This window comes from Pipistrellus kuhlii, unplaced genomic scaffold (assembly GCF_014108245.1).
Source record: "Pipistrellus kuhlii isolate mPipKuh1 unplaced genomic scaffold, mPipKuh1.p scaffold_m20_p_1, whole genome shotgun sequence".
Taxonomy (NCBI): domain Eukaryota; kingdom Metazoa; phylum Chordata; class Mammalia; order Chiroptera; family Vespertilionidae; genus Pipistrellus; species Pipistrellus kuhlii.
Window position 1 is genome coordinate 164,119,890 of NW_023425404.1, and position 18,020 is coordinate 164,137,909.

The following is an 18,020-nucleotide window of genomic DNA, read 5'->3' on the forward strand; positions in this document are numbered from 1 at the left end:
ATTTGAAAATGGAGGAAGGGGCCACAAGACATAGAATGCAGATGGCTTTTGGAAGATGGAAAAGACAAGGACAAAGATTCTCCCATGAAGCATCCAAAAGGAAGGCACCCCCACAAACATCCTAATGTTAGACTTTGAACCTGTACACCTGTAGTACTGTAACCTTGTGTTGTGTTAAGGCATAGGGGCTTAATGACAAGGAACAACAGCCTGTAACTATTGGAACTGAGCTGCTGTGTTTGTGGCAGTTTAGAGTAACAGCAGAAGAAAACTAATGCAAAAGCTTCCTCATTAATAGCAACAAATCAGTAAAATGAGATTGAGTTCAGGGCAAGAGATACAGAATAAGTGATAGTGGTCACCCCACTCATCAACTGTAGTTTTTCTCCCTCCTTGTTCCAACACTAGGTTCCTAACAAGGATCCCTACCGCCTTTAAAAAAAAGATATCTATCTATCTATCTATCTATCTATCTATCTATCTATCTATCTATTTATAGATAGCTAGAGATAGGGATAGAGATAGAGATAGATATAGATATATAGATAGATATAGATATAGATATAGATATATAGATATAGATATAGATGATATAGATATAGATATAGATATATAGTGGATTTTGAAAGCGAGAGAAAAGGACAGGGGGAGGGAGACAGAGAGGGAGAGGAAGAGAAATTGATGTGAGAGCTAAACATCCATTGACTGCCTACTGCACGCCCCCTACTGGGGATTGAGTGTGGAACCTGAGCATGTGCCAGGACCTAGAATGGAACAGACAACTTTTTTGTGCACTGGATGACACCTACCCAACTGAGCCATACCCATCAGGGCCCATCCTTATCTCTTGATAAAAATTATTCTGAAGTCAAGCTAAATCTAGCACATACAACTTCACTCTATAGGTACCAGACTAGAGGGCAGTAAATATTTTACAAAAGATAGATGTCAGCCTTTCTCAGACAAGATGACATTTTTAACTGCTTTCTTTAGCAGAATGAAAAAAGTAAAATCACATGAATCAAAGGGACTTGTATTCCACTTCCCCTATCTCCCCTTCCCACGCATCTAACCAAGAGTGCAGACTTGGACAAGCTGAAGACTTAATTTATATTTTTTTACTTCCTTATTTTTCTGAGGGAACAAAATGGCATATACAAAATATTAAGCACAGCTTTAACACTCAGAACTTGTTCAGAGACTAGTATCTACTATTAGAAAAGAAGTTCCCAATTTTCTTTAGCAATTTCTCTTTCATTTTTGATTTTGAGAAAGAGGAAGAACGTCAAGTATTGGACTTATAGTCTATTTTTATTAAACACCCCAATATATTATTTCTCAATCAGCTATTTCCTGGGACATCAGCTTCTAAGTCACTCCAGTTTCCACTCCAATCAGAGAATGAGCTTCTAACTGTTTAATGATTAATTTCCCTCAAATCATTACCTGGCAACTATCACTAATATAAAATTAGATCTCAGTTTCTGTAAAAAGTCTATAATCTACCAAAAGAATACTGTTCAATGCCAGAATTTTAACTCTTAAAAACACATCCAGAATATATCAGGAGCTTAAATAAGGATTGTAAAATATTATGTATGACTTGGTTTTCAGAATTTTATGATTTAGCATTTTCAACAATAAGCTAAATAAATACTAATTACATGTAGAAAACATTTAAACAATAATAGTAAATTCTATTAAGCATTAATGTGAGCTAGAAACTATTTTAATTCTGTTGTGTATATTATTTAGTTGAATATGTAAAAACAGTTTGAAGTTAGTGCTAGCATTGAAGGGATAAACTAACATTTTTAAAATATTAGATTCATTTGGATTTTTCTAGAAAATAACATGGATCTTCATCGTATTGCCTATGAAGAAGGAAAAGAAGGTCCTGGCTTTATACTACTTAGGTAAAATAAAATGGCTGTTATAGGTTGGTTTTAGAACAAATGGTAACAGGATTTTTAAGGAACAGCTCCTACTGTGTTCAAGCTACTGCCTGAGAGTAAATAATATATTTCAATATCTTAGAAAATATCATTTGACACCTCTAAGAAGCAGCAGCAGATAAATTTTCATCAGGTAATATAAAATCATAAAATCTTGAATTTTGTATCAGAATCAGTGCTAATCACAAATGTAGGCAAATATTGAGAAATAGCAAGGATTGCCAAGTTCTAAAAACACAGCATAGCATCATGTTTCTTGCTTTACACTTATCACTCATTCTTAAGAAGAGTAACCCCTGCCATCTTTTGCAGAGCAGTCATTCATAATTTATGAGGCCTGAGCTGTATGTGAACCCTTTCTTTTCTTTTTGCTTTAAATTTCTGATTTTTTAAAAATTTCTTTATTGATTATGGTGTTTCATATGTGTCCTTATTCCCTCATTACTCCCCATACCTCCCCCTCATGCCTTCACCTCCCTGTTGTCTGTGTCCATTGGTTAGGCTTATATTCATGCATGTAAGTCCTTTGGTTGATCTCTCCCCTTTACCCCCACCCTCCCCTACCTTCCCTCTGAGGTTTAATGGTTTGATCGATTTGAACCCATTTATTATGACCATAGCAAATGCATGATATAGTAAAATGAGGAGTTCTTACAGCTTTGCCTCAATAAATATTTTTTTACTAGTTAGGCATTTTTTTAAAGTTAATCTTGATGAATCTGAATGAATAGTTCTCGGTGAGTAACCGAAAAGGATAAGATCAAAGCACTGTCATAAGAAACAAGCTTTGTTAGACTCTGACATACATAAGTAACTGGCTAAGAGTTATACACACAATCAATAAACAAGCATAATGAATCCAGGAAGGAGGATGGGGACAAAGTCTTCTTGGAAAAATTAATGTATTCTGTTTTCAACAAATGAGAATGCTATATTCCTTCTAAGCCTTCCCTGTTATCTTGGTAAACTTAACTTGGAAGAGTTCTCTAAGAGTAAGGGGAACAGGGGAGAGATCGAGTCTAGGAAAATCACAGTAAAGCAAATGTTATGTTCTGCTTTTTGGAGAGATTAAGTTTTCTTTCCATAATTCCACAAGTTGCTTGTTTTTTTGTTTGAGTTTTAACTGCAAACTGTTTTGGAACCTGAAAAATCAATGTTACTGAGTACTGTGCTTATTTCAAGCTGTTCCAAAAACTGAGATCAGAAAAACTCTGCCACAGAAATCTGAATGCATATATGAAGGCTTCCAAAAATAAATGGTTAGCATCTAAAGAGCATAAAAGCAAACTGCATATCCTATGTTCTCTAAAATGGTTTACTTACTGGTGCTTTTGAATTTAATTTATGAGAAATGGCCAGGAGGATTAAATCTAAACACATACACAAAAAGATGACTCTTTCAGAATATTGAGAAAGTTGTGGGTTTTTTGATATCTCAATATATATAATCATTAATTGCATTAATTATAGGATTGAAGGCAAACAAAGACCTCACACAAGCATCGTTTTGAATCCTGACTTTTTTTTTTCCTGTAAGAATTTTAATGAAAACAAAATGTTTGAATGCCAAATTTCAATTAAAGAGAATATATTATAATATTTTATATGTTTGAGAGTTAAGTCTTAATCATTAATCACTCTTTCTATCTCTAGACAGAAAAAAACAGCATTGAGATTCAAAGAAACAATGTAGCATGATGGAAAGACAACTCAACCAGCAATTAAGAATGAGTTTTAACTATATAATCATGGACTATTTCATTTATTCTAGGTCTCATGTTCTCTAACTATAAAATGTTTAAAAGATGGGTTTCAATTGCTTTATAATTAATTATACTGTGAGTGCCTAAAGATAGTTTATGAAGATTAATAGAGCAGGGGTCCAACTATTATTTGTTGACTAAAATAAATGACATGGCCAGGGTCTACCATTTGAGGATACATTTGAGGAGATTAACACCTCCTGATCTATTGCTGTTTATGGGGAGAAATGGGGCTTGAGGTAAATAAACTAATACTAAAAGATAATTCTAGAAGAAAGTAAAAGACAAAATGGCCAAACTCCATGGCAAGTTTGGGTGTGATTCATGCAATTATCAGTACCAGCAGGTCAGGTCCAAAGGGATTGCAGATGGGGAAGTGTAAGTGATCACAGAGCCTACAGAAACATAGTGAGATGAGTATGGACTTGGAAAATTGGATGTATGACTGAGCTTTAAAAAGACCAGCCCCTTAAGAGATATCAGATTTAAGCACTATTCTTCCTGGATTCTAAAGCGATGATAGCAACTTTTATGAATATATAATATTTTGGGCATACAGACAATGTTTAAATTAATACTAAGTAATCACTGATACATTTGTAAGAGCTATATGGATTATCTGGTAGGTAGATGACACTGTGAAGTAGGGAGAAACTATATGACATAGAGCGAAACTGATGGGAGAGAAAAGGGAGAAAAAAATACTGTTCCTCTTGTTAAAATTTTTCTAAAAAAAGAGAATTCAGGTAACTGGCACTCTTCTTATGGAAGGATTAATGCTTGAAGCTAAAACTTGGTATATTATATGGAGGCATGTAGAAGACTATGAAAAAAAAATTGGTTACTAGTAGTGAGGGATATAATCACAATCACCAAGCAATTTTGAGAAAATAAAATATATGTAATCTATATTTTTATCACAGATCTCCCTTTTGGAGTAATAAGGTGGTGTTTGTAGGAAAGAATTTCTTATATTTATAATTTTAGCAATGCATATATTACTTCTGGAGCAATTTAACTAAATTTCTTTTTTCTTTCCATCATTCAATAGATGCGTTTTAATGTTTTCTATATGTCAGAAACTGAAAAAGGTATTTCAGTATATTGGGAATCAGAATACATCTTGACATTTCTGTGATCTTTTAAAAATTAAACATATGGGTTCATTTCAGCACAATGAGTTTTAAAATATGTAATTACTTATTTATAGAATAGGGACCAAATTATACATACATTAAAAAATATACACTCTGTAGACTATTATTTGCAAAAATGTAGTTATTTATTATTAAATAGTTAAAATGTTTGTTTTAAATGCTAAAAGTGTAATGTATTTTTCTTATAGTTAAAAACTAAACTAAAATATTACATAATTATTTGTAAATATTAATTTTCTAATACTTATTTTACATGTCTTCAGATGGTTAATGTAATGTCTTTAGAAAGTCTTTAAGTGCTACAACATAATATTGGTTTAATCAAACACTCATTTCTAATATGCGCTCAAAATTGTATGCTTCCTCCCTCCATTTCAGCAGAAAATCCACCATGACAGAAGGTTATTAGAATAAGTAATATGTGCTTTGTATTTCTGAAAGGAAGAAACAAAGAACTGAAGAGAAAGACTAGATTGTGAGAAAAGACAAGCACTTTTTGAGTTTAATGTGCGTGAAATTGTATGCCTTGGAAGAAAGACAAATTGTCAGCAGGATACAAAGTGAAGATGCCTTGCTCAGAAATATCCTAAGTAGGTGGTTAGTTGTTCTATTATTTTCTCCCTAACACAATTCATCCCTGTAAACTGGCTAAATGAAGGAAGCTCTACTTGAAGATGCCATGATTTCAATCCCAAATCACCCCAGAAAGCATGGCGGGTGGGGTGAGAAGGAAGATAGAGCAAAAATGTGACATTGGTAAATGCTGAGGTTTAACCTCTGGAATATCTGGGTCATCTCCCAGGGAGAAAATACCGCTAAGGAGAAAAGTCAAACCTCAAAGAAAACGCAAAGGCTATAAAAGTCACACTGGAACTAAGGTGTGACAGGAACAGAGAAAAATATTGATTTGTCTGTCACAAATTTGGTCACAAACAGGGTATCTGTGAACACAAACAAGACAGTACAGACAAGAGGAAAAACTAAGGACAGAAGAGAATAACTACAGTGATGGCAAAAACTTGAGTACAAAACACTCCCAGCAGGTCGCCTCACAAAATTGTTTACCATCACTAATTTTTCTTAGCTTCTTTTCTATCAATATATTTTTTAAAAAGTCATACTGATAACTTAGTAAGTTATATGAAGTCAAATCACTAAGGTGTATACCTGGAACTAATATCATATTGTATTGTCAACTGTAATTGAAAAATAAAAAATGATTTCAATAAAAACAAAAGTCATTCCGTTTGTTTGATTCAGTCTTAGCTTCTAAAACTGCCATTGTTAAATTATGAACCTACTTACTGACAAAAATCTGTGCAAAAATTATTGCAGGCTTACCTTTAGCATTGTTAACTTTATTTTATTGGGTAATACAAAGAAGTTGTTGAATTTTTACCTCTTATATGCTTCCGTATCATTAATATTGATATGTTTCCCAACATATTTTAGTTTTTTCCCTGCATTTCTATATTTCAAAGTTTTATTTATTTTCCATGAAAAACTATTCCCTTAAAAATTAGTATTACCATGGAAATGCACACAAAGAGTATGTATAAAGGAAGAAAATATCAATATATTTCCACATTCCAATATTAAAAATATTCATAAATATTAAATATATCACTAAATACATGAAGTTTTGTCTACAATTCAAAATGAAACTTGGAATTAGTGAATTGTTTAAGAAATAGAACTTAACTTTATTTGTTTATTCAGTTGTTTAAATAGAATATGCTCAAATATTCATAAATCTTAAGACTGAAGTTTTTATTCTAATAATACAATAGGGATTTTAAAATATTTTTATTGGTTTTTAGAGAGAGGAAGGGGAAGACAGAGAGAGAAACATTGATATGAGAGTGAAACATCAATCAGCTACCTACTGCACGCCCTCTACAGGGTACTGAGCCTGAAATCTTGGCATATGCCCTGCGCGGGAATCAAACCAGCAATCTTTCAGTACACAGGACTATGTTCAACCAACTGAGGAACACTGGCAAAGGCTACACTAGGGGTATTTTAATAAATATATTAGGTACAGGATTTTTTCTTATGATTCAGGTAATTTAAACAACTTCTTAATTTGCTACTTTGGTAAAAGCCTTATTCTAAACAGTGGGTAGCATTTTCATGGCACAAACTAGTTTAAATCAGAAAGCTTCATTAGGTATTTGTATAAAATTGAAGTTTACAGTGATTCATCTGCTTTAAGACATACAAACCTCTTAAAAGTAAATAAAGTAAGAACTGGACCTGGGTCTTTAAATCATTTGCTTACACCATGCTCCATTATTTTACTGATGGAAATTATGAATTAAATATTGAATGAGATTTCATAATTCATGAAAATATAAAGAAAAAATCTATGAGGAGAACTACAGCTGGGTCCTTAAGAACAGTTATTAATGACAAGTCAAATTGTGGCTCTGCCATTTTCTAGCTATTCTATATTTTCCAAAATATAGCCACTTATCCAATGGAGCCTCAGTTTCCTCTCTGGTAAAATGGTGATATTCCTACCTAACACAGTGAGGTATTATGAGAATAAAATAAAATAATGTATGTAAACATTTAACCCATGTTGTAAATCACATGTAGTAAATTCAAATGGTAGCTATTATAAATAAGTGAATCAGTTCAGCACTGGAAAACCTATCTGTTTTATGCCAGAGGCAAGAAAAAGAGCATAGTGTTGATCAAAATCATAATTTACTACAGATCAGGTTTGGTCTATAAGGGGAGATCCAGAAAATTTTAATAGCTTACCTACACTAATGGACCTAGTCAATTTGTTCTGTAATAAGACCATATCCTAAACCTAGGCTTCCTAATTTCTGGTAATCTTTCTGCTAAATCAACCTACCTTTTAAATGAGTCCCTATAGTTTTTGGAATAGTTTATACTTTATTTTGGATAATTAATAAAAAAAAAAGTTAAATTTACTAAAGAAATTACCAATTATACTTTTCACTAAAACACATACAGAAGATAATTTAAATAAACACAATTATGCTCTACTATATAAGTTAAACTGGTGTATAAACTAACCAAGTGTTGCACCTAAGTTAAAAATGTTTACTTAATAAAAAAAAAATCAGATAAGTGTTTTAATATAATAGGAATACTCTTCTAAAACAATCAATAAATATTCAATCTTCCAGAAACCTACAAAAATAAAATATTCAGCTATCAAAGTGTCCATATCTGGTAGTTTATAAGAGCAAAAAGTGATCTGTGATAAATAGTAATTTTTTTATGCAAGTATGAGCAAGTTCTTAATTCTATAGAAATAACTTTAGTAGATGCTTTTTTCAGAATAAGCTTGGCAGAGGATTTTGGAGTAGTTATCTACAAAGAGATTCAGAAGAAACACAGATAATTGAAGAGACAGCTGTAAAATTCTTCAACTTCTAAAAATTACAAAAAAGATATATAATTTGACATTCCTACTTCAGCTTGATGCCATATATCATTGTAAGTTGCCAAAGACTGTCTTTTAAAAATGAGGTGCATCTATACCTTAGGTGTATGTTTTTATAAAATGCCTTTGACACAGCTCTTCTATGTTTTTCACAAAGACCACGTCCTGCAACCCAGATATAATCGCCACAGTTCTAAAACGGACTTCAAATATTATTTCTTTAAATGATTACTAATGAAGAACAAATGGTCATTATGAACCTCCTATTTCCATAGAAGGATCCCTGAGAACAATGTAGAAGCATAACCTCAACTGGGATTTCAATCAAACCCACATATTTATGCATTTTTATAACAAGAAAATTAGCTTTATAAAACGTCACTACACTTTCTCTAATCAAATGCAGTATAAATAAGCAAAAAATAAAACTTTCTCTTGATTGCTTTCATTATTATGTTAAAATTTCAGCCTATTTCTTGCTGGTGGAATTGCTCACTTACGGCTCATGAGCAATATGCTGCTTCTTAAATGAGCAGAAACGAGGCAGGCCTACAGCTATCTCTTGGCACAGGCATCTGGCTGATCCCCAGATAGTTGGCTTCTTCTTAGATGTCAAAGGAAGTTGAAACTTAGGTTTTGTTTATGATCTCAGGTGTTTTATACCTCTGGGATAAGCTGAATATCTAATAGGAGAATACAGGATTTCCAGAGAGAGGTTCACTAGTGAAGCTATGAATAATGAACTAGTAGCTCAAAATATGTTTATTTGAAATAGGGATAATTCCCTTGAGTAAAACAGTCAAAAAATGTATCATTTTCGACTGTTTGATTCTTCATTATTCTTGAAGAAAAAAAACAAGTTGGTATACACCATATCTGACATAAAGGTTGCAAAGACCTACATCGTGTGCCTATAAAAGACACATTCTGAAGAGTGCTTTAGTTCAAATAGTCCGAGTATTTTCTTTTTAGTATGCTCCCACTTGATAAATATATTTTTATTCTTGAAATACTGACAATATGGGAAGCTTAGCTATAATTGTTTCCATCAAATTCAAATTTATCAATTTCTATACCACTATATACATGATGATATTATTATTTATTTTCACTACCTTTTACTTGGACCTGAAGGAATACAGTAGTGGCATAACACTTTTCAACTTTCATCTAAATGTTTCATATTCTTACATTAAGAGTTTTAGAATAGATACCAATGTACAGAAGTGTATAGTCAAAATTAAAAGCTACAGGATCATGTAAGCAACATCTAATTCTTCCAATGGTGGAAAGGGGTTATGGTCCTAAAAAATTAAAATTACATATTTTCCACATAATTTATGTAATTGTTTTATTATGTTTTCATAAAGAATATTTTGTCAATGCATGCAAAACAAAACTTACTTTATTTTCTCTTTATAAAAAATGATAGGAATATACATACTGTAAGGGACACATTCATACTGCACTTCAAGGTACTTATAGGTTCCCGGACAGGGGTCTGGAAAAACGTCAGGACCTGCCACGACTGCACACTGGGTTCTGTTATTGCACCTGAAGTCAAAAGAAAAGAAGACATAAGTGCCTAGGCAAAGTTAAACCCTTATTAAAATCAATACTAATTTTATTTTTAATATATTTTATTGACTTTTTATGGAGAGGAAGGGAGAGAGATAGAGAGCCAGAAACATCGATGAGAGAGAAACATCGGCCAGCTGCCTCCTGCACACCCCCCACCGGGGATGTGCCGGCAACCAATGTACATGCCCCTGACCAGAATCGAACCAGGGACTTTTCAGTCCGCAGACCGACGCTCCACCACTGAGCCAAACCGGTTTCGGCAAAATCAATACTAATTTTAAATTGGTTCCTCTTACACATATTTAAATGAAGATTTTTATCAACTTAGGATTTTATAATAGATTTATTAAGGAAATTCTTTAAAACTAGAGATAAAATCAATTAGATCAGTTTTCTCATATTAACTCATTTAATATTTGCCTAAACACAGTATGAGTTAGAAGCTAAATACTACATGAACAAAATTCACTGGTCCATCGTATATCACCAATGTGAAGACAGATAATGATACTTATTTAGTAGGAAAGACACCCTCCCATTACAAAATCAAATTAAGAAAATATAACCACAGAGTTCTGTTAGCTGTAAAGTAAGTTTAACGATTATCATGACAATAATTTTAAAGGCAATGAAAATATGGTGTTGAAAAAGCTTTTGGCCAAATCTAAAAAAAGTACCAAGTTAATATTTAAATATATCTAAAACTTTTATTTATAAAAATGAATATAATAACTGGATAGGTAAATCCATTTTTAAGAATGAATATTCCACAACCTCTCCAACACTTGTTATTACTTGTATTGTGGATAAAAGTCATTCTAACAGGAGTGAGGTTGTATCTCTTTGTAGTTTTGATTTGCATTTCCCTAATAGCCAATGAAGTGGACAAAAGAAACCCTTATTCACACAGGTGAAAATTTAAACTGTTACAGCCACTATGGAAAACAGTATGGAGGTTCCTCAAAAAAATTAAGAATAAAGTCACCATATGACCCATAAACCCTTCTTCTGAAAAATGTGATGGCATTTATTTGGAAAGACACATGCACCCCTATATTCATTGCAGCATTATTTACAGTGGCTAAGAGGCCTAGAAACAACCAACATGCCCTTCAATAGATGATTGGCTAAAGAAGAGGTGGTACATATACTACACAGTGGGATACTACTCAGTCGTAGGAAGGATGAAACACTGCCACTTGCAACAGCATGGACGAACCTTGAGAATATCATGCTAACTGGAATAAGTCAGACAAAAAAATCAAGAACCATATTATTTTACTTGTATGTGGGAAATAAAACTGAAAGCAAGAAATTAAAAAAAGAAAAAAAAAAAAGATACAGACAACAGTATGTTGGTTACCAGAGGGAAGGGATAGGGAGGAAGAAAAAAGGATAAAGGCAGTTAAATATATGGAAAGAGACTTGACTTTGGGTATAAACACATAATGCAGTCTATAGATGATATATTATAGAGTCGAACACTTGAAACCTATATAATTTTACTAACTAACTAGAGGCCCAGTGCACAAAATTTGTGCACAAAGAAGGGGTATCCCTCAGCCCAGCCAGCACCCTCTCCAATCTGAGACCCCTCCAGGGATGTCCAAATGCCCATTTAGGCCCAATCCCATCCTAAATGGGCAGTCGGACTTCCCTCTCACAATCCAGGACTGCTGGCTCCCAACTGCTCGCCTGCCTGCCTTCCAGATTGCCCCTAACCACTTCTGCCTGCCAGCCTGATTACACCTTAACCACTCTGCTGCCAGCCTGAATGAAGCCTAACTGCTCCCCTGCCAGCTTGTTTGCCTCTAACTGCCTTACCTTGCAGGCCTGGTTACCCCTAACTGCCTTCCCTTGCAGGGTTGATTGCTCCCAACTGCTCTCCCTTGTTGGCCTGGTCCCTCCCAACTGCCCTCCCCTGCTTGCCTGATTGCCCACAACTCCCCTCCCTTGCAGCCCTGGTCCCTCCCTACTTCCCTTCCTTGGTGGCCATCTTGTAGTGGCCATGTTGTGTCCACATTGGGGCAGGATCTTTGGGGGCATCCATCTTGTGTGTTGGAGTGATGGTCAATCTGCATATTACTCTTTTATTAGATAGGATAGAGGCCTGGTGCACAAGTGGGGGCCAGCTGGTTTGCCCTGAAGGGTGTCCAGGATCAGGATATGTGTTCCCTTAAGGCGTGGGACTACCTGAGTGAGGGACCTACGGTGGTTTGCAGGCCAGCCACACCCCCTGGTGACTCAAGCAGAGGCCCTGTTATCTTGGATTTATTTATCTTCTATTACTGAAACTTTGTAGCCTTAAGCAGAGGCCAAGGCAATCCAGGGCAGGCAGAAAGCTTGGTTTTCTCCATTGCCAGGGAAACCCAAGCCTCCTGCTCCCTCTGTGGCAGCAGCCATCTCGGCTGGGTTAATTTCCTGATTGGCTGGTGGGTGTGGCTTGTAGAGGTAACAGATGTATGGTCAATTTGCATATTGCTCTTTTATTAGATAGGACTCATTGACAATCATGGTAATGATAAGATATAATAGTGCAATAAAACAAAGACGGTTTGTGTCTTTTTGTTAGCACAATTAGGTATATAAATTTACATTAGCACCTATCAAATGACATTTATATAAAAGCATGTGTAAAGAAAAAAAAAACAAAAAAGACATTTAATATCCCAAGTAATTCAAAGCATCTAGCACGATAAAGCAGTGTTTGAACCATATAAGAAAAAGTCATTATGATCTAACAAGAAAAAGTTTTAAAGATATCTAATGATGAAAAAAAAAAAAAAAAAAAAAAAAAGAAACCACCATCACAACACATTCATGTTTAAAATCTGAAAATGGTTTAAGGTAACTAGGTGTTTTTAATTCTCTGGAAGGCATGTAGCAATGAAAAGACACACATACATGTACGTGTGAATAACAATAGCATTTTGCTCCATGCCAATCAAAAGAACAATTCTCTTTTCCTCCTCAAGACAATATAGTACTTTTCTTATTTTACCTATTCTACTGCCCAGCACTTTGAAGCCTACTGCAATCGTTAGGGCTTAGAAGCCTGGGGAGAATAAGGCAACTATTGTATATCATGGTAGAACATGAATATTTTCTTCATAAAGAAATCTACATCCCAAATGGGAAGAAAACTAAGTGATTAAAAAAAAAGCACACACACACAACTAACATCACTAAAAAATATGAAAATATTCTCTCATTTTTATATCATAGCTACATACCTAGAAACATCGCCAGCCAATGTTCTTAGCATTAAGTGGCAATTTAAGAAGAGCAACAAAAATGATAAGAAGTCATATTTTTTTATCCTAAATCATAAAATAAATTATTGTAGGATCTTATATTGTGAACATGGATATAGTTCTATAATGCACAAGGTGATTATCTAGAATGACTTCAAGTCTCACATTTTCTATTGTCTTTTGTATGTCATTGCACAAATACAACCAAAGTGGTGAATAAGGTGGATTCTATTTAGAAACTAGGGTCTGTATTTGTTTTCTTTTTGCTTCTGAAACAAAATGCCACAAACTTTGTGACTTAAAACAATGCAGATATACTGTCTTATTGGTCTGGAAGCAGAACTCCAAAATTAATCTTATATCGCTAAGAGCAAGGTGTGGACAGGATTGGTTCCATATGGAGGATCTGGGGAGAATGACATTTCTTTGTTTAGTTCCAGCTTCTAGAGCAATGCCTCCTCATTCCTTGGCTTGTGGCCCCACATCACCTCACCTTGTCTAACCCTGATAGTGATGTGACATCCCTGCCTTTCTCCTCTAATCTTCTTATCTCTTGTCTGCCTCTTAAATGGACCCTCATGATTATATTGAAGGCCCACTTCCAAAGCAAGATAACCTTCCCATCTCCAGACCCTTAACTTGATCACATATGCGAAGTTCCTTTAGCTATATTCAGTAACATTCCCAGCTTATAGGAATTAGGGTGCTGATATTATTGGGCGGGGGCATTATTCCGTCTTCTACAAGTACTTGAGCAAAAATACATATTGAAAGTGTGTCTCCTGAATTGGTCATCTTGGAAAAGTCTTACAGAGTAAAATGCATGTCATTGCAGTGAAACATGGCTAAGGCGTTTAATGCCTTCATAACATACAGTTTTATTAAAAAGATGCAGAGACCACCGTTTACATATTTAACTTTTACAGTATATTACAAATAAATGTTTCAAATATTTTTTGGCTAAAAGGCATTATATATTTGTCTTATTTGATCACAATATAATGCTCAGTTCTATAGTTCTTAATTTACAATTTTATGAACTTAAGGGCTTATTCCTGGAATTTCTCAAATTTACTTGGTAATATTCTGAAAAATATAGATATATGTTTGAAAATGTGGTAATACTGCAAAGAAGTCCAATTTCCAAATATTGCACATAATCTCTGGGTAATATTTTATAAAACAAATTATCATAATCATCAGTCAACATACAAAGAATATTCATGAAGCTCGTTCCAAAAATAAAATGATTAGCTAAGGCAGACACATGAGTACTACTCAGAAGCAGGCATCCAAAATAAATGGAAATATGCTTTTAAAATTAACATGTTCATAAACATTGCTTGATAAAGCATTTCTATGTCAGTAATTTCTAAGCTGTATTCTTCTAGTTGTAGTTGCACGCCATAACAAAGGCTTTCTAGAATTAAGAAAAACCTTTCCTTTAAAGATAACTGGAATTGCAACTGCATTAGTTTATTACCACCTATTTGTGGCATTTCATAGCTAAACATTCTTTACCTGCATGTATGGTTAACCAAATAAATCAGATCTTGTATATCCATTATCTGAAAGTGTAGCAAACAGAGGTATTGCTTGTTTTCATCTAAGACTAAAAAGGAACAATGTTTTGTATGTATATATACTACATGTACATATTCTTCTTAAGTGAAGATAACATCCACTTCATTGAGAGTTAGCCAGGATATTAATATTTGGATCTATTTTCCAGGACTACTTGTTTATGTACTTAAACCAGAGATGGTCTTATACTTCCTGAGAATGCTGCAAGGGAGTCTCTCTTCTCTGAGCTACAAAAAAAAAAACAAAAAAAAAAAAGTCTCTCTTTTCTCTTATCTGTATGACAGCATGGAGAAGAAGGATGTCAAAATGAGTCATTTTGTGGGGTGTGTGTGTGTGTGTGTGTGTGTGTGTGTGTGTGTGTGTGTTTTGTCATATTAATATGTGCTATTTACAAATCAAGTTATTTATGTATGAGAAAAATAAAAAGAACCAGAATCAAACCATGAGAAAGAGAATTGGAAAGAAAAAGGAATTTTACTAATGTTGGCTACTGAAGTAAATTAAAATCAAAGTCCATAAAGGAAACAACATAGGAGATGGGGGAAAATGCCTCTAGCTTCCACATATTTGCTTTTAATAAAATTCTAAATGAAATCAAACTGATAAAGCTTTGTGTGTGCACGTACATGTGCCGGCATGCACACACAAGTATACACAGACTTTATATACACAGACTTCAAGAGCAGGAATACACAGCAAAAAGAAATAAATATTTGTGCCTAACTCTGTCCTTATACATAGATTTTGGAAGAAGCACATATTACATAAAAATAATTTCAGCTGTCTCCATGCTTTGTGAGTATGTGTAGCAGACAAGGTGCTCATAAGAAACTGAAAGAAAGCCCACAGGAGCCACTGCTGAGACCAACCACCCTCCCAGTCCCTCTCCTCTTAGATGCTTCTCTCACTTCTGACACCGGTGCTTCTGGGGCTGGCTCTGCTGAATTAAGTCCATTCATGACTTCAGACAGAGACTCATCTCAAGCATGCATCCTGTCTGCCTTGATTTATGGCATCACCAGAAAGCAATAAAAACAGGAGAAACTGCAAAGACTTCTATTTGTTTCAGAACGATTTGGCTGCCAAGAAACAGCAAATGCAATTAAAGTGGCTGAAAATAAGGGTTCTATTATCTCACAATTAAAATTTGGAAGACGGGTTGATTCACGTTGGTAAATCCAGTAATTAACGAGGTCATGGTGATGATTTTGAGTCTATGAAATTCTCCTGAACTCTGTCGCATGGTTCTAAGATGGCCACTGTATCTGCAGGTGTTACACAAAGAAGATAAAGTCCAGAAAATGTAAAGTCCCTATCTTGTGTCTGATTTTCAGAGTAGGGATATGCTACACATGAAACACTCAGCAGAAAGTAAGACACTTACATAGAATTGGCCAAAATGAGCCAGTGACTGTGCTCCTGCCTAAAGCAACCCACAAAGGGAATAACTTCCACTCAACTGGTTTCACCAGCGGAGGTTCAGCATCTCAGGACCAGAGAGGCACCCAGGCCCCTCTCAAGCACCTGAGTGAACAAATCAGGGTCTGCAATGAGGAGGGGGAAAGGGTGCAGCTATGGGGCGGGTCTATGGTAGGCAAACAACAATATTTGAGACCTACCACTCCCTCAAGTTTGTTTCTCTAGCTAAAAGCACCTCATATTTAATAATATATTGGAAAGTTTGTCTCATGCTTACAAAAAATTGACATATAAAGACGTCTTTTTTCAAATTTAAAATACAATTTTTTTCTTTGAAAGTTTATGGCATAAACATTTTAATGTATAGAATCTGGTTAAAGACATTAAAATGCATTCCTTCTATGAGATGCTAGACAACCATTAAAAGGATGGAGTAACTCTTTCTTTATCAACCTGGGGGGGGGGGGCTTCATATAAATTTAAAATAAAACATTAAAAATAGTTATTTGGCTATATGTATGCATGCATATAAGGAATAGCCATGAAAGATCTGTAGCAATAGCGATCATCAGTGAAATGTGAGGTAATTGTAACTTTCCAGTTCCTTAATACTTTTTCTCCCTTTTAAAACAAAGTGAATTATGTCATGATCTTTCCAAAGCACAATATAAAATTTAAATAGACGAGTATTATTTTCAGGACTATTAATTCATTTTCTCATAACCTTTTAACTTTTACATAGTAACATCTGTACAATGCAATTTTCATATAAATATTTTTTTCTGTAAATTTTCCCCAAAGATCACACTATATTTACTGCACATCTCTCTGCCTTACATTATTTCCAGTACTGTGTTGAGAGATACAGCCTCTTTCTAGAGATAATGCACAGGTTAACCTAGGAAGTCGGGCACAATGGGAACCTAGTTTGCCATATATCCATAAAGCTGGTCCATATAACTCACAACTGCTTAACTTCTATTTCAGTGGCAATGGGCATTAAGATGATGTGTTAGTTGAAGCATCTTAAAATGACTCTGATAACAACTTATGCCATCTTATAATGAGGATAGACATTGTATTTAGGAAGTGTTTCACTTTTATTCTTTCAAAGTTGTGGTCGTTATTCCCTATCTTACAGAAGAATATTGAAGTGGAACTATAATATTTAACCCAACAAAATGAATTATCTAGGACTTAATTTATGCATGATTGAGAAATCCACCTACAAGTTAAGAAAGAGAAAAGGGAACAAAAAATCTGGTATCACCTCCTGCTTTCTAAAAATACTAAGAAGCAATACTTATTTTATTGTTTGCCATTTTCAATGGCTGGCATTTGGTGTTCCTTCCTGCATTTAGGAAGGAAGGATGGGTGGATGGATGGATGGATAGACAGATAGGTAGTTTGATAGATAGTCAGGCAGATTAGATAAATAGGTATAGATATTTAATAAATATTCTATACAAATTAATGTTTAAGTGAAATAATTTTATTACTGAACACACATAATAGAAAATATCTTATTAATTTTCTTTATGATTATGAAGTCACACATATGAAACAATATAACATATATAGCAGAATGGTGCCAAACGTACCAGTTTAGAAAAATTTGTAATGACAAATGCAATTATTACTTCACCATATGTCTCAAACTTGAGAGATAATCAGTCAATCAATATCAATATTATTCAACAGTTATTATATAGTTCTTTTCTTTAAAATCTGTTTCCTTTAGAAAAGACAAAAATTTCATAAATAGTTCTGATAACAACAATAAAAGCAAATACCTACTATGTACCTACTATGACTAGACTCTTCACTATTCATATATAGTATTATAATACTTCATTAGGAGAATGGTCTGAAATAAGGCAATG

At 34.1% G+C, this 18,020-nt stretch overlaps 1 protein-coding gene across 17 annotated transcripts in view; it reads right to left on the reverse strand.

Annotated features, from left to right (window-relative positions):
* Positions 1-18,020, reverse strand: part of ADGRL3 (adhesion G protein-coupled receptor L3) — a 762,953-nt gene that overhangs the window by 336,193 nt on the left and 408,740 nt on the right. For all 17 annotated transcript variants that reach the window (XM_045572137.1, XM_036415171.2, XM_045572109.1 and 14 more), the window contains exon 6: positions 9,744-9,853. In XM_045572137.1, the coding sequence (XP_045428093.1) occupies positions 9,744-9,853 (110 nt within the window). The remainder of the gene's footprint in view (positions 1-9,743; positions 9,854-18,020) is intronic.